We start from the raw sequence: 16,498 nt of genomic DNA, 5'->3' as shown, positions 1-16,498 counted from the left end.
TGAGTATACTTGAAATGCTAGATGCTTGAATGTCATCCTTTTACCTGGCAATTTCTGCTTTGTATGTGAACTTCCCAAAAAATTCTTCCCATCGTAGAATGACTTGACGGTCGCTACTCTATATTAATTCACCTTACCACCTTAATGACTGCGCTGATAAAAGATTGAGGTTATGCAGGAACAAGGCCCAATGAGCGAGCTAAGGGGCTGCGAGCGCCATAGAGTAGTCTTTCAAGTGATTCTCTCAATGTTATACTATAGTAACACGTGATGGTGTCTTTCAATGCAATACAGTACCTGAAAGCGAGCCAAGTCCGAAATGGATTAGTTTGTTTGGCACTAGGGGTTGAGAAAGATTCTGAGAGAGTAGATCAGTGAAACTGATTTCGATCCATCCTGTCTCAATCTGGTGGCTCTACTGTGCGTCTGACCCGCTCTAGTCTCACGTGCTTTGATTCGACGAACTTCCTTTTTTATCCAAAGATAGGAATACAATATAATCATCGCAGTAAATATTCTTACTATCAGTTCAGCTCAAGATCTCGAAGCATTCGTTCTCAATTGGTTAAGTATTAATCGAAGACATCCGGCCAATCAACATCACGGCCATTATCATGGTCCCTATCCACCCGCATTAATCCGTATTAAGGTTTGGTTCACTCAAGGAATCGAGGTCTTGCTGACTCTTATCAATTATCATGCGAGTATCCGCCACGGTGACCTCCGACAACCCTATACAAGCCATCTTGGCTCATCACTGGTCGATTTTTTTCGAACGATACAATTCCATGGAGATCTCCGATTCACATGTCCCCCTTTTTCCCATCTCGATAACATGTTGATAGGGCAAATATCATAAATCCGACAGTTCCATGAACGATTCGTTACATATGTTGATGACAGGGCTTTTCATTTTACTATGTGTTAATGCCTGGGCACCTAACGCCTCCACAACATGCCTGAGTATGACTCTGGACCCCATCTTCTAAGAGATGTCTGGGCTCTCACGGCTGTTGCCATACTCGTGGTGATCTTGAGATTCGTTGCGAAATTGAGAGTTGGAAAATTCGGACCGGATGATTTGCTTATGGGCTTTGCACTGGTTAGCATACCTTTCTCTTACCAGCTAGACTTTTCCAATGCGATAAATCAAATATTGTTGTCTTCTCCCCCTGTCTTCAATTGACGTCTGTGTTTATTGCAGTGCTTAGCTACGGTCGGATCTGTCATGACTACGATCGGCATCCAGCATGGATTTGGCCAAGAGGTAGACGATATTAGCACCGTCAATGTCCCTAAAGTCATCATGTATGACTACCTTGCACAGACATTTGCGCTGGCGGGTGGGGCACTAGGGCGAGTTTCGTTCATTGTTTTCGTCATCGGCCTGCTTGTGTCCAGGCAGTGGCATCGAGTTGTGTTTTGGGGGCTTGTGGCGATGCAATTGATAGTGAACTCCATGTTTATCATCATCCTGTTTGTGCAATGCCCCGAACATGCGTCTGCGATTTGGGAGCATTCTGAGAAATCGAAATGCTGGAACACTCGAGTGCAGGCTTATTATGGATATTTCCAAGGAGGTAAGACCACCCTGAGGGCGCCGACATCCATTTGATATTTATTGTTCATGTCTTAGCTTTCAACTCGGCAACGGACCTTTATCTGGCCGTCTTTTCAACCTGCATATTCTGGACATTGAATCTGAAGCTAAGAGTGAAGCTGGGCTTGGTTACTCTACTTGGACTAGGAGTTTTGTGAGTGGCGATCCGGACTCGCACTAGCGATCTGACCAATTGAAACTAATGGGCTGATTCATCCAGTGCAATGGTCGCCGCTATCATACGAACTGTTCAAACACGCGTCCTCGCATCTTACGACATGGACCCGACGATTGCAACGATAGATTACGACCGCTGGCTATACATTGAGACTTATCTGGTGATAATCACGGCATCAGTCCCATTTCTTCGATCTTTAGTGCGATCGATGAAGAGTCCATCAACGAGCAGGAATACGCACGAACTAAGCTCTCCATATGTGGCTAGCTCTAGTGCACACACGGCCCGGACCAGAAAGCGCGACTCGTCGATTGATGGGAAAAGGATAATCAATGACTCTGGCAATCTGAGCAACGACGCTTTCTACGATGGCCATGACGATGTACACGACTCAAGGTATTCGAGAGAATCTGTTATAATTTGTGTTTAGACTTGGTGGCTTTAATAGGGAGAATTGAGCTGAGTCAAGGTCTTGGAATTTCGGCAAGTTGGTCTTCGTAAACTCCCGTCTTGGGATTAATGTGTTTGTTCTCGGCATTGAAGCTTCTTCGTTGTTCTTGGATGATCCCGACTTTCATTGCCGAATACTGCATCTCACTTCATGCTTGATATTCGTGTTCATTTTAACTTCCCACGGGGCCGTATGGCGCTCACTGGATTTGCCGCAATAACCGATTTCCAATAACCGTGAACGATTGTGTCTGCTTTTGTGTCTTTTCATTCTGCAAAATCCAAAGTCCAGAGCGTCGGTGATGGTCGGCAATTGAATTTGTGCCGACGGCGTTTGCAAGTCTCAGATGGAAAGTGAATTGAAGATTCCGTATATCGAAGATGAAGACTCAGTTTGGTGAGGGTCTTTCCCAATTGATCCCCAGATGACGTGTAGACATTGAATTCCTGGACGCGCAACCCCGTGGGGAAAGATATCAAGATAATACCATGTTTTTATGCCAGTAGATAGAAGGCCATAAAGTGGATCGACGGACAATTTGATAGAAATTCCACGAATGACAAGCTTGCATTTTAAACATCTTGGCAGCCCATGCAAACCAATAAAAATTGCCGATGAAGCGGTCCCAGGGGACCCTTAGATTGACGGAAAAACTGCGCAAAGACCCTTTCCCTTTTCTCCACCAGTCATCCCCACGGTTTTCCCCGCCATGACTTCCCCAATGTGGCCCCATCCGGCTTCTAACCCCGGTCGGCTGGCGCCATAGGCACTGTCCACACGGATTTTAGTAGGGGTTGCACTCCAACCATGATGCTATTGAGTAATAGAAGATGTAGATCAACCTTTTTGACCCACTGGTACCGTTGCAGAAGGATTGCTCGATCATGTATAAAAAAGACTCCATCCGGGGCCCCTCCTTTTTTCTTTCAGTTTCCGGGGAACTCATATACGGCCGGCCGTTTATCACCCTTTTTTTTTCTCTCTTCCTTTCGAACTTATTTCCAGTGAGGTTCCCTCACAAACATCATCACCATGGCACCTCGTGCATTGAAGAATTATCGTGTCTACATCCTCACAGCAGTAGCCTACCTAGGCTCCTTGCTTTTCGGTTCGTTCCACCAAGCATGCTGTCCAGTGCATCACTAACTCATAATACAGGATATGACACGGGAGTCATGAGCTCCGTCCTAGCCATGGACAGCTTCAAGAAAGACTTCGGCCTCCCAACCTCCAAAACTGGATTCTCCTCAACCAAAAACGCCCAAGTCTCATCAAACGTCGTCAGTCTCCTCACAGCTGGATGTTTCTTCGGTTCCATCTTTGCAGCCTACATCAATGACCGTATCGGTCGTCGCTATTCGCTCATGATCTTCTGTTCGGTCTTCCTGGTTGGTGCCGCCATTCAAGTCGGTGCTCATCACGAAATCGGCATGATTTACGGAGGTCGTGTCATTGCCGGTCTCGGCATTGGTGGCATGTCAAGTATCACTCCTGTATTCGTGAGCGAGAACTGCCCGCCGCAGCACAGAGGCCGCATCGCGGGTATGTTCCAGGAGTTCCTCGTGATCGGTAGTACCTTTGCCTACTGGCTTGATTACGGTGTTGCTCTGCACATTCCAGAGAGCACCCGCCAGTGGCGGATTCCCGTGGCCATCCAGCTCGTCCCTGGTGGACTGATGCTTATCGGTCTCTTTTTCCTTAAAGAATCTCCTCGCTGGCTGATGAAGCAAGGTCGTCAGGATGAGGCACTTCATGCGTTGGCGTATATTCGCAATGAGCCCGAGGACAGCGAGGAGGTGCAGAAGGAATTGGCGGAGATTTATACTGCCGTTGATGAGGAGCTTCAGGCTACCGAAGGTGTTACCTGGAAGGAGTGCTTGAAGAAGAGCAACCGCTACCGCTTCTTCCTGGGGTCTACCATCATGTTCTGGCAGCAGTTCTCGGGAACGAACAGTATTGGATACTACGCTCCTCAGATCTTCGAGTCAATTGGTATTAGCTCGACCCACTCGTCGCTCTTTGCCACGGGTATCTATGGCACTGTCAAGGTTGTCGCGACGGCCATCTTCCTGTTTGTTGGAATTGACCGATGGGGCCGAAAGAACAGTTTGATTGGTGGTGCTATTTGGATGGCTTCCATGATGTTTATTATTGGTGCTGTCTTGGCTACACACCCTCCCGACGCTGATGCGACCAGCGTTTCTTCTGCTTCTATTGCCATGGTTACTATGATCTACCTTTACGTTATTGGCTACTCCTTCTCATGGGGTCCTACACCCTGGGTGTACTTGGGCGAGGTAAGAGCCCCCATATTGATTCTTGAGATTTCCACTAATTTTGCTAGATCTTCCCCACTCGACTTCGTTCATACGGAGTCGGTCTCGGTGCTGCTGTCCAGTGGCTATTCAACTTTGTTATCACCGAAGTCACTCCTCGTGCTATCAACAGTATTGGCTGGAGAACCTTCCTCATGTTCGCTATCTTCTGTACCGCCATGGGAATCTTTGTCTTTATTTTCCTCAGAGAGACCAAGGGTCGCACCCTCGAGGAGATGGACCTTGTCTTCGGTGCCGTCGACGAGATGCAGCGAAAGGCAGATGTGGAGCAGACCCTCCACAAGACTGACTTTGGTCACACTGAACACGTGGAAGAGCATGTAGAGCAAGCGAAGGAACACGTGGAAGGGAAGTAATGGCTTCCAGGAGGCAACCTACCACTATGCTCTATCTCCTACACTAAGAGAGCAGCGCTTGATTGTTATGAATAGATGTTGTATCATCACGAATCAATTGGTATATACTTTAAATCACACCATTTTTGGCAATCATTCATCTCGTTATCATCATCGGATTAAGCCGTTTCTCCCGGGCTCGAATCTCAGCAGGAGTAGGAGCCGTAGATCGAAAGTACGTATCACAAATAATGATCGCACAAAGTGAAGCCTAGACCGATGTTAGTATGTACCCAGAATCAATTCCCACAGGGAGACATAGAACCCACCAAACAAAAGTCAAACCCATCAGCAACAAGAACCTCCATAATCGATCTACTCGGCATATAAGATGACCTCCCAGTAACCCCAAGCGACAACATACTAGAAATTGTCCTATTCCTCTCTACACTCTCCCGCACATCAGCAACCTTCCGCCCACCCGCCCAAATTCCAAACGTACAAAACGCCGATGAATGCCTGACCTCCAAAGTAACCATCTTCTCCTCGTCAGATTTCGCATCCTGCGCAAGAGCATTGTAAAATGTTAAATTAAAATCATACATCATCCCCTTCCGTTTCACATCAGCGAGATCCTCATTTTCGGTCCCTGGTAGCCGGATTCGCCAAGGCTTGCTCTTCCACGGGAGCCGTATGCGTTGTGCTTCGAACATGGGCAGCCCTGAGGCGTCGCGGAATTCGCGGACGCGCCGGGAGCTATATTTGGTGCCTGTTACTGTGATGAGGGTGGAATCATCGCTGTCGTAGTTTATTTTGAACTCAGCGGGGGACTGGGGATCGTAGCTTGGTTCGATCCAGAGGAGTCTTTGGAATTCAGCGATGTGTTCGCTGCGGAGGCCTATAGGGTGGCGGGGACTTTCGACTTGCCCTGGCATTATTTATGCCCTGGTGGTTAGTTAACTGGATTGTTTTAATTAATTGTTTCGGTTTAAAAAGAGAAGATGCGGGGAGTGCGGATATATATGTCATTGGAGGTGATCCATGGATGAGGTGCCAGGTGATCTGCGGCTAGGGGGGCGACAGCCTTATGGAAGAATAACCTGATTTAAGCGCTTTATCAATGCACGTAAACAGGAACAATAACTTTGAGTTGACCTTGCATTGCCCAGATCGAGGTCCACCTTCCAGAAACGGAGATCGATTTCAAGGCCTCCTAGATTTAGCTTCCAAGAAGGATAAATAGGTTGAAATTGTATTATGCATCAACAGGAGACTTCTCTAACCAAGCCCATTCCATCGTAACTCTTCCCTGGGGAATATTAGCTAATTTCTCAAACGCGGTCTCAGTGACATCAAGATCCGTCTCCGCACACCCCACACATCGATCCACAACTTTAACATCTACACTCTTCCCATCACGACGAATCCGAATCTTCAATCCACACAAAGGATTATCATTGGGATTCGAGCTTGTCGAAGCTGCATCAAACAAGATGTGAGATACCGCGCAGATAAGCTCAGAGGATGTACTGGTATCGCCACATGCCCCAAGTCCTGGATCGTAGTATGTCAGGTCTCCCGAGTAGGGGCCACCGTTGGAAGTCGGTAAGGCAAGATCAGATTTTTTACTATGGGAGTCAGAATGGCTGTCTCCTTGATCATTCAAAAAAACTCACTTCTTTCCGACTGTTAATCCGACGGCAAGGCCAATTATTAAGGCGATTAGAAGGATCGCGATGATACTGCCAATGAACAGGAATTTTCGTGATCGTTTTTGAGATGTCCACCATATGACTATCGGTGCGACAAGGGGCCATTTTTGTTTTTGCTCGCTAACAACATTCTTTGTTTCAGGGACTTGGGAATCAGATGTCGCCGCCTCGTTATCGGGGGCGGCAGGTGGGACTGGTTTGCGATGGGGCATTGAGGCCCATGGTTTGGTCGCATCTTGTGCGGTGGATGTATTTTCAGACATTATGGCTTTGGGAGTCAGTGAAAGAGGTATGTTCGTTCTCCGTCAATCGTTTCGTCTGAATGATTCATAATGTTGTGGCTGGCGTTCAATGTCCTAGACAAGAAGCCTTGCAGATTGGAGAGGGGAAACAAGCTTGTTCTAAGGGTTTTCAGGGGCCAATTTTTAGCGCCGATGGGATATATACTACTAACAGTTACGGATATAAGCAGATAAGAACCCTGAACATAGGGAACTTCGTATTGGCTATAGTAATCGCGACCGTTTTCTTTCACATTTGCTGATTTGCTACTTGGATGAGGTAGTACTGAAGCCTTTTACGAAATAAATGGAGTAAATTAAAGAATTCATTGAGATAATATAGAATTCGGCAGTTATCCTGACTAAGAAATAGTAAAAGAAACGGTATTGAAACCCCCGCAACATCATTGCTCGGCCTCGGCCCCACTCGAAAAACGTGGATCTCGAAACCGGAATTCCTTCACCCTCAAAACTCTTCCCCTCACACACTCCCTTTAAGCGCGTCGTGTCGCTTCGTCTTTTAGGATCGGCGCTATACGTCCTACGCGACATGCATTAATTGGACTGCGCGCACTCGGGCAATTTTACTGGATCCGAACGCGGGCGCATCAACGCTAACTTCAATCATGGCGGCTCGCACTAACAGGGATCTGGATGACTCAATTAGTGAGACATTGTCGCGCCGCGACACCCAGACCACCAAGAAAGAGAAAGTTACACTTGGGACCAGATTAAAAAAAATATGGCAGAAAACTGGGTTGGATCAGCAAACCATTGTGCTGATGATGAAGTACGACATGGACTCCGATTTGCAGGAAATATGGCTAATTTGAACCTAGGGGTGGCTTGGCTCCGGCAATCGCCGTATCCATGTAAGTGGATCTTCCCCATTTTAACATGGTCCCCATCTGACTCGGATCAGCTACCAAGCCACGGATGTGGCAGATGAGTACACCACTCTCGGCTATCTTATAGCGATCGTATCTATTTTGGGATTTGCTATCATGCCTCGTGCCAAGTTCATTCAGATGATGATCTTTGACGTGTTGGCTGTCTGTATAGCATCATGCTTGGCGTTGTTGACCATGTACTGCAGCGTCAAGGCACGCCAGCATACCCAAAACGGGTCGACCTCGTCGTACAATTCATCCGCATCGGCAGTCAGTGCGGTTTGGCTGTTCTTTCAGATTTGGCTTGTCCATACTTTCCGCGCCAAATACCCACAATTCCAATTTCCAGTGGTCCTCTACTCCATTTTTGCCAACGTCTCATCCATCTACGCCCCACAGGAAAAAAACATGGCCTCTTCAATAGCACTTGTCTTGAAGCTGCTGAAGACCTTTCTCACTGGACTGGCCTTGTCAAGTGGAGTTTCTCTCCTCGTCTTTCCGATGACTTCGAGAAAAGCAGTGTTCAAACAGATGGGTGGCTATATTGGAAGCCTTCGAGCTGCGTTAGGCGCTCATGCCGTGTACTTTGAAACGCTGGAAAAGGATGATATGTTTGGCCGAGCGGAGACCTACGACTCATCCCAAGAGAAATGGGGAAAGAAGGGGAAGGTGTACAGCCCCGAGGCGGAAGCCATCCGTGGCGCGGTCCGAGCAATTACCGATCTCCATGCGAAGCTTCACGGCGACTTGACCTTTGCTAAAAGAGAATTCGCACTTGGGAAATTGGGACCAGATGATATTCAATCCATCTTTCGCCACTTGCGACAGATTATGGTTCCCGTGGTGGGGTTGAGTTTTGTTGTCGATATCTTTCAAAGACTATCGGACTATAATCGGTGGAATGAGCCTATTGATGCAAATTCTGAAGCTATTCCCGACCATGTTCGTGAGCAGGTTGTGCGAGATTGGAATGATATCATGAGGGCAGTGCATGACCCTTTTGCAACCATGATCCAGACTATCGATGAGGGATTGCTACATATCTCGTACGTTCTTCATCTCACCAAGCGCCCTAAGAGAGTCGCCGTGGCAATGAATAGTGAAGGCACACAGGAAGACGAAAAGGACGTCGAAGCATCTGCTGATAACACCGCACCGGGCGACAAGGGATTTGCGGCGCACTATCAGCAAAAGCTAAGTGCGTTCCGAAGCGCAAAGAAAATTGCCTTGCAAACCTGGGCTGAAGAAAAGGGGGTCTCCTTGCCACCTGACTTTTTTGAACACCCACCGGTTGACAGCTTGAAGGGCGATTTCTTTGATGCCTCAGCCTCATACCAAGACCGCAGTAGACGCCAGTTGTACCTGTTCCTCTACATGGAGCAGCTCCTGTCCTCGACCGGCCAGACTGTTCTCGGATTTGTCGAATATGCCGATGGCGTTGCTGCCAAAGGGAAATTGTCCCGGACTCGGCTTATCATCCCTGGTTTCAAGCGGAGTTGGAAATGGGCTAAAACCTTTTTGAGTGCCCATGATCACCATGAAGATGATCATATGGGAGACATTCATACTCAAAGTACTTCTCTCGAACTTGGAGAAGCTTATCGGCACCGCAAAGACCCTGAGCATTTACCCCCAGCGAATTTATTCCAAGAACTTGGGGATCGGGTTCGAGTAATTCCACGCTTCCTTCGCTCATTTGAATCTTCTTACGGATTTCGTGTTGCGTGTGCAACAATGACTATTGCAGTCATTGCATTCTTACATGACACCCAGGAGTTCTTTACGAAGCAGCGGTTAGTGTGGGCCATGATCATGGTCAATCTGAGCATGTCCCCCACCTCGGGACAAAGCATCTTCAGCTTTGTTCTCCGCATCGCTGGTACTACGATTGCAATGGTTGTAAGTCTGTTAATCTGGTACATCCCCGACCAAAAGACACCTGGAATCATTGTCTTCCTTTTCATCTTCGTCTCCATCGGCTTCTACGTACCAATCAAGCTATTCCGGTTTCGCGTCGTTGGATTGATCAGCGTCGTCACAACCACCATGATTATTGGATACGAGCTCTCTGTCCGAAAGGTCGGTGAGGCAGTTGCAACCTCGAATGGGCAAGCTTACTATCCCATTTATGAGCTTGCGCCGTATCGCCTGGCCGCAGTAAGCGGCGGTATCTTCGTGGCGTTTATCTGGACGTTCTTCCCCTACCCGATTTCCGAACACTCGGTACTACGACAGAGTCTAGGAGCTTCTCTGTATCTGTTGGCGAACTATTACTCTATTATCCACGAGACGCTGAACGCGCGTATCCGTGGTGACGAAGGCGATATCACTTTGAAAAGTTCCGCCGGTCGCAAGCTAGAGAAGGCCCGTCATAAGGTCTTTTCCAAACAGATGCTCATGTTAGCTGGTCTGCGCACTTACTCCGGATTTCTTACTTGGGAAGTTCCTGTCGGCGGAGTGTTCCCCAAAAAGCAATACGACTCGATTATTCTATGCGTCGAAAAGTGGATTCCCCCTTATACCCAATTCATACTCTCTCGCTAACACTTCCTTCTCTCTAGCATCGTGAGCTATCTCAGTTTACTTGGTTACGCCTCTGACTCGATGATGCGTCTGAACGATGACGATGATGAATCGGGATCAGTTTGGATGCACGACTTCCGCCGCCTCGTCGGTACCGCCAAGGTTACTACCCACGAGGTGACATCCCTGCTATGTCTTCTATCGGCTAGTATTACAAATAGCCAACCTTTGCCGCCGTATCTGAAAACACCAAGGCCCTATAGCTTTTCCAAGCGCCTGGAGGCGCTCGACAAGGATATCTTGAGCATCAAGCACATTGCCGAACCAGGTTTCGCAACGTTTGCCGTATTACAGATTTCCACCCGTTGTATAGTCGGAGATGTGGAAAGACTCATGTGGTAAGTCAGACTTCAAATTCCTACAATGATGCACAAATGCTAATACCTTTTTGCCTAGGCAAGTGAAAGATTTGGTTGGAGAACTGGACTTCTCTTTCCATGCTGTCAGTACTACAGATGGCATCACACATTCTCGAATGACGTCCCGAGCTCCATCGAAAGTGTCTCTTCATGAAACACAGGCCGCGGATCGTAACAAGACGGATTGAGATAGCTGTCGGATTATTGGTGTAAATTCTTCTCGCATTGTACATAGCCAGTTCAGCCTTCCCAGCGCTGAAGTTGACGCCCAATACATTCCATCTGGAGATGTGCCTTTCGAAAATTTGTATGTTGAACTCTAGATCACCGAGAACTTCTCATGATATGGAAGGACCTGCCCAGGTGGCAGGGTGGAAATAGTCCAGTGTAACCAGAGTATCTAGAGTTTTGAAGGAGAAATGAGGAGTTCGGCTTAATCTGGTGGCGAATTGCGCACATAACTTGCAGGTTCAACCACCCGATTTGGGGTCAATCGGGTTCAACTTCGGCCGGGTGTTATACACTCCAGCCGCCAGCGTGCTTGAAGATCGTTTCGAGCACTGCCACCTCAGAATAATTGATTGGAATTGTTTCGATCGTGGGGAATCAGATAAAAAGGCTTACTGCTATCATGTTGAGATATTGAAAGCGAAATGATCGCTTACTGTTTGTTGATCCTTGGTTTATGAGCTGAAGAACCAACTTGAACTAAGTGCATTTAAGCTACTTTCTTTAGACCTTGGAAGTTAGTTGGCTGAATCATGTGATGGTGAGATGATGTGATGTGATCTGCGATGTGATAGCCTACTATTCTGTATCCAATTGAAACCTCCCGTTCGAGACCTCCGATTTGTGAACGTCACATTACAGATGCTTTAATTAGTTCTCATGTCGAGAATTAGCATGAAGATATCCATTATATACACAGCGTAATTTGAACCAAACAAGCCTGCCCCAACAATGAACAAAGAACCCCATCAAGCGATGAGAAAAGAGCATAAAACCAACAAAGCTCTTATCGGCTTTTCTATCATAACTCCATATAAACATGAGCATAAACATAAACATAAACGTAAGCAAAAGCATCAATCAAATCGGATTAATCATAGACACATGCGGCACAGCGGGCTCCATAACAGTCGTAGAAGGATTAGGCGTAGTCTTCGTAACAGGAACCGGAGAAACAGTGGTAGGAATACTCGCATCCAAATGCGAAAGACTCCTACTACTCCGACTCCGCGACATATCACCCCGCGACACACTACTAGCCGCAGTACTGCTCCCAGCCTTCCCACCACGCTTCACCATCTTCCCCAATACACCGACGATCTCAGCTGCATCTTCGAAGCTCTCGTCGTCCATGCCTTCTTGTGCGTTGTACACATCTGCGATTGCGCGCTTGGCAAGCCGGCGGCAGCCGATTGGATCTTGGAGGCAGTCGTACAGGTATGCGGCGTATTCGAGCTTGACGGAGAGTCGGAGCGGGTGGGAGCCTGGAAGGAGTTTTTCGGCTAGCATGGCGGCGTGGTTAAAGCATGCCGTTGCGGTGGCGGTGTAGTCGAGTGGAGGGAGTAGGAATGAGGAGATAGGTTGTACTGGTTGGACGGGTTCCAGGCCTGGGGGGTGTGGCGTTTTATTTTGGGGGTCGAATGCGCGGAGGGCTGTGAGTGCGTCTGGCCCGTATATGGATTCATGTTTTAGATTCGGGGGTGGATGGGGATCTGATTGGATGACGGGTCTGTTGTGGAATAGGACGACGATGTGGTAGAATGAGGCGCGCAGTTTGTAGGAGAGGACCTTTAGTTCGACGTATGGGGAAACCATTGGGATTATGTAGCCTTCTAGAATGAATAGGCCTTCGCGTGAGAGCCAGATGATGTGGTGGTAGAGCTGGAGAGATTTGGTTTCGCGGGTTGTGTCTAGTCGGCGTAGTCGGCGAGCGCGGAGGAGTTTCTTTGATAGCATGACTGATATTCCAAGGACTTTATATAGCATCGCGGACAACAGGGGGTTTTCGAGGGCCATTGCCGCAGCGAAATTGCCCAAGGCTTTCTGGTCTACTTCTGAGGAGGCCATCCATAAAGCCAATGATAGGGAGGCGGCAACCTCCTGATCGATATGGTCAGCCATATGTGTGGGGATGGATTGAATTGAATGCATCGTTTGAGATATGGGATAAAAGGGAATGTGGAAGCCGAAGAAGAGGCTGAATAGAGACAGAACCAAGCTTACCGACGTAGCTAATATGCAAACGAAGCCTCAAACGAATATCAAACGCAGCGCGTAAAGCATACTCCAATCAAGTGCATATACCGAAGCCGCTGACCAATTGGGCCGAACTCCAAGGAGAGGTTGGTAAATCGGATAGATCTGTGGGACGCAGCTGGACCAATGCCACTTCTCCTTAAGCACGGAGTATACAGAAGTCGATCTGTAAGGTTCGGATCCACCAAGTCCCGTCACACAATTGAACTAGAGCTCCGAGACCACAATCAAAGCTTTCTATAACAATATTAAATATTATCGAATGTGGTTTCGAGACAGTGCCGATCGGATTCTCTCGGGTAAGGGATCAATTCGATTGTGCAGGACCGCTAGCAATGCAAGGCACGGTCGGAAAAGAGAAAGGAGAGTGATAGAGACAAGTTCTGACGCATCGTGTGGCAAGGGGGATTGAGTCTGAATTTGACGATTCTTGACAGCGCACACTTGCGTGCGGGGAAAGTTGGAGCACGGAAATGTTGAGATCGGGGACCAGGGAAGATTAAAAGCAGGGGCCGAGCCTCTTGATATGACGCGGGAAAGGGAATTAGAAATGGAAAATGGGGCGAGTGTTTTGGTAAGATTACTAGTCTGGTCTTTGTATGTCCACAATCATTATTCTCCTCCGTTAGGCCGTACGATAGTGACGAAATTCAATGCCCAATGTAAGGTGGCAAGAACCCAGACTAATTACTTATGCGCTGTCTGGTATGCACTGGCTTGAGTCGCCCTACGTGGCAACGGCTTAGGATGTGTAAGCCAATTGGGTCGTTAGCTTTGAATTAAGTTGAAAATCCGTGTTCAAATGGTTCGGATCGGATATTTTCAGGTACAAAAAGTGACTTTTGCCAACGTGGCATTTGGTACTTATGGTGGGGGTATTCGGTACACATTTACCGTTTTTGTGTCGATTGACGTGGTCAAGATCGCAATCGCCTTATGATACAAGTATTATGACAGGTCAGACAGGATGACTTGTCAATTTATGCAGGTCACTGTTTGGTTAGCGATGAATGTATCCATTGACTAGGAGTGAGATGTAAAGTGGTTGTGTTGTGGGCGCAGGATAGCGCGGGTACCGCTACTTAGCGCACGAGTACACCGCTAGAATGATGTCGACTCAGCTTGGGGATTTGAATTGAATCACATTATGCGTTTTCTACAAAATTCTAAAAATACAAAAGAACGCCGTTAATGTATGGATCTCCAATCCAATACAATCAATGCAAAACTCGTAACAATCATGCGTCCACTTGGTCATTTAAGTCATCCACATCAAGAAAGCCTGTAAATGCACGCGAGAGGAAAGCCCGCCAGGCATTATTGACCTTTTTGGCGATAGTGGCCTCATAGGCCGCCTCCCCTTGCTCTGCGATGCGAACAGCCAGTTGGTAAAAGCTTCGCACCGTCAAATCCTTCATCTGATATACTTCATCTCCAGTACTGTACTCGACTTCAAATTCGATATGGGTGTTTTTCTCGCCAGATGCAAATTGTAGGTTAGTTTGGGTGAGGTTGGCGAAATATTGCGTGTAGCTCAGCCAAGTAAGGGGCTGGTTGGAGTAGGCTGGCCCCGGTGGGCTAGTGGGTGATGGTGCATCGGGCACCTTGAAGTCGGGCTGCTTTTTCTTGTCCTTCTTTTTCTTTTTCTTTTTCTGTATTTCTGGAGAGCTCGGCCGATCATTTGAATCGGCCAATGATGAGTCCATAGGTTGAGCCTCAAAAGCGTTTGCTAAGCCAGTGATGTTGTACTCTATCACTCGAAGTGTGGGGAAGTAATTTGGCACCACACTAGGCGATACCAAGGACACACTGTATCGCTCCGCCCATGGACCGTCAACCTTCTTTAGGAACTTCTCGCGCTTTTTCTCCTTCTTTCCTTTGCCCTTCTTCCCTTTCTTTTGGTGTTCAGCATCTGGCGAGTCATCAAATACTCCTGAAGGGGGGGTTGGGAGATCCTCCCACTCCGACCGTAGCGAACTAATGTAGTCGGTCTTGGACTCGATCGATACCCGGTCGCTGATGGTCTTATCCGTCAGGAATTTAAAGTCGACATCATGACTATCCTGCAGCATGAAATGGTCGACATTCATATGTCCATATGCGGATCCCACCACCACGTCACGATACCGAGTCACCCATAGGGTATACTTCTGCCAGCAAGTCTCGTCCCAGTTCGTCTTGTCACCTGAGCGCGCGGGTGGGACATGGCCGATCAGAATAGCTTTCATGTTGCGAGAGCGAAGGATCTTTAGCTGCACCCGCAGCCACTCCATATGTTCATATCCAGGCTCTGACTTGTCTGCGCATCCGTCCACCGCACTGTTGGAGTCGAAGAAGTACATCGTATTCAGACTAATCACGGCCAGCTTGCCAGGGATCACCTCGGAAGTGAACCATCCACCCTCAACAAAGCTATGACGTTGATCCTCCGGGATGAAGTGGCGCCAGAGATCAGCATACCGCCTGGTCCAGACATTCGGTCCATCCATGAAGATGTTGTGTGGCGCAATGTCATTGTTGCCAAATGTGGGCACCACGGGGACAGACACCGGAGGAACACCAGCGCTGCCGACATCATTCTTTCGGATGCCGAACAATTCCACCCATTTTTCAGACATGAAGTTGTTGAGTTCCAAGATCTCGTCTTCGGTCCGGGGAATGCGCTCGTCATTATCGTGGCGGGCCGAGTCGCCTGTCCAAATCACGAAATCAAGGTTGTCCTTAAGGTTCTGCTCTATCCAGGCGAACGTCTCGTTGATCAGTGACACGGGCGAATCACAGTCCGAGCCCTCGGCGCCAAAGTACCCTGCATTACCCTTCTTGCCATGATGGCAGCTCCCGTCATTGCTCTTTCCGCGGTATTTGTAGTATCGGTCGGGATGGAAATCTGGTAGCATTCATGATTAGTATTCGAATGTTAGAGTTGTATATGATCACTGCAGGCCCTTCCACTTACCTGTGACGTGAAGAAAGCGGCCATGCAAGGCGGGTGCTGACGCGCCGGTCGGTGGCGTCTGCGCCAAATCGTAGAACTCTTCATGGGAATCGCCCAGTGGCTGCTGATCTAGCGGGACTGCCTCGATGGCGCCTGCGAGCAGACTCAGCAGCAGGACGGAAGACCGCATCTTCATTCAGACCGATGTTCTTGCATGGATTGATGATTTCTTTTTTTCGCGATCTTGGCTGGTACTATCGGAGGGAGGTCACGTCACTTCGGGACAAGCAGCCGGGACTAGCTTAGTCACTTCAAAGTCCAGCCTTTTCAGAAGTCCGAAAAGAGGAAAAACAGAAGAAACACAAAGAAACAGAATTTGGGAAATAAACCCCTGCTTTGGAGTTGATAAGACGGAGGGGTTTTGGTATCCCAATTTTCAAGCCCAATCCATAAAGTATACTTCGCTTTGGGAAACCTTGTGGGGGGATCGACGTCCTGTGTCTTGAGATCCAATGGTTGCCACACGTGTTGAGGACCTTCCGAAAAAACAAACTGATTCCCGCCACTAGCATT

The 16,498-nt window shown here is 48.1% G+C and overlaps 7 protein-coding genes across 7 annotated transcripts; 3 read left to right on the top strand and 4 right to left on the bottom strand.

Moving 5' to 3' along the window:
* Positions 1–955: 955 nt before the first annotated feature.
* Positions 956–2,208, top strand: N7520_009517 (uncharacterized protein; the record flags this gene model as incomplete). The annotated part of the gene is made up of 4 exons (XM_057143451.1): positions 956–1,102; positions 1,205–1,580; positions 1,637–1,754; positions 1,821–2,208. The coding sequence occupies 4 exons, from the start codon at positions 956–958 to the stop codon at positions 2,206–2,208; spliced, it is 1,029 nt and encodes a 342-aa protein (XP_056992739.1).
* Positions 2,209–3,261: 1,053 nt separating this feature from the next.
* Positions 3,262–4,921, top strand: N7520_009516 (sugar porter family MFS transporter; the record flags this gene model as incomplete). Its single annotated transcript, XM_057143450.1, has 3 exons — positions 3,262–3,337; positions 3,388–4,526; positions 4,574–4,921. 3 exons carry the CDS (start codon positions 3,262–3,264, stop codon positions 4,919–4,921), a joined length of 1,563 nt encoding a protein of 520 aa, XP_056992738.1.
* A 136-nt stretch (positions 4,922–5,057) lies between these two features.
* N7520_009515 (uncharacterized protein) lies at positions 5,058–5,835 on the bottom strand (the record flags this gene model as incomplete). Its single annotated transcript, XM_057143449.1, has 2 exons — positions 5,058–5,171; positions 5,230–5,835. The coding sequence occupies 2 exons, from the start codon at positions 5,833–5,835 to the stop codon at positions 5,058–5,060; spliced, it is 720 nt and encodes a 239-aa protein (XP_056992737.1).
* Positions 5,836–6,155: 320 nt separating this feature from the next.
* On the bottom strand, positions 6,156–6,875 carry N7520_009514 (RlpA-like double-psi beta-barrel domain-containing protein; the record flags this gene model as incomplete). Its single annotated transcript, XM_057143448.1, has 2 exons — positions 6,156–6,528; positions 6,577–6,875. The coding sequence occupies 2 exons, from the start codon at positions 6,873–6,875 to the stop codon at positions 6,156–6,158; spliced, it is 672 nt and encodes a 223-aa protein (XP_056992736.1).
* Positions 6,876–7,519: 644 nt separating this feature from the next.
* N7520_009513 (uncharacterized protein) lies at positions 7,520–10,913 on the top strand (the record flags this gene model as incomplete). Its single annotated transcript, XM_057143447.1, has 5 exons — positions 7,520–7,683; positions 7,733–7,765; positions 7,816–10,287; positions 10,345–10,704; positions 10,763–10,913. 5 exons carry the CDS (start codon positions 7,520–7,522, stop codon positions 10,911–10,913), a joined length of 3,180 nt encoding a protein of 1,059 aa, XP_056992735.1.
* A 901-nt stretch (positions 10,914–11,814) lies between these two features.
* Positions 11,815–12,855, bottom strand: erg27 (the record flags this gene model as incomplete). Its single annotated transcript, XM_057143446.1, has 1 exon — positions 11,815–12,855. One exon carries the CDS (start codon positions 12,853–12,855, stop codon positions 11,815–11,817), a length of 1,041 nt encoding a protein of 346 aa, XP_056992734.1.
* Positions 12,856–14,228: 1,373 nt separating this feature from the next.
* Positions 14,229–16,115, bottom strand: N7520_009511 (endopolyphosphatase; the record flags this gene model as incomplete). The annotated part of the gene is made up of 2 exons (XM_057143445.1): positions 14,229–15,877; positions 15,947–16,115. 2 exons carry the CDS (start codon positions 16,113–16,115, stop codon positions 14,229–14,231), a joined length of 1,818 nt encoding a protein of 605 aa, XP_056992733.1.
* Positions 16,116–16,498: the final 383 nt, after the last annotated feature.

Source organism: Penicillium odoratum, assembly GCF_028828045.1.
Source record: "Penicillium odoratum strain IBT 22623 chromosome Unknown utg000006l_segment0_segment0, whole genome shotgun sequence".
Lineage (NCBI taxonomy): Eukaryota > Fungi > Ascomycota > Eurotiomycetes > Eurotiales > Aspergillaceae > Penicillium > Penicillium odoratum.
Note: the sequence above shows the minus strand (reverse complement) of the source record. Positions and strands in the feature narration are given on the sequence as shown.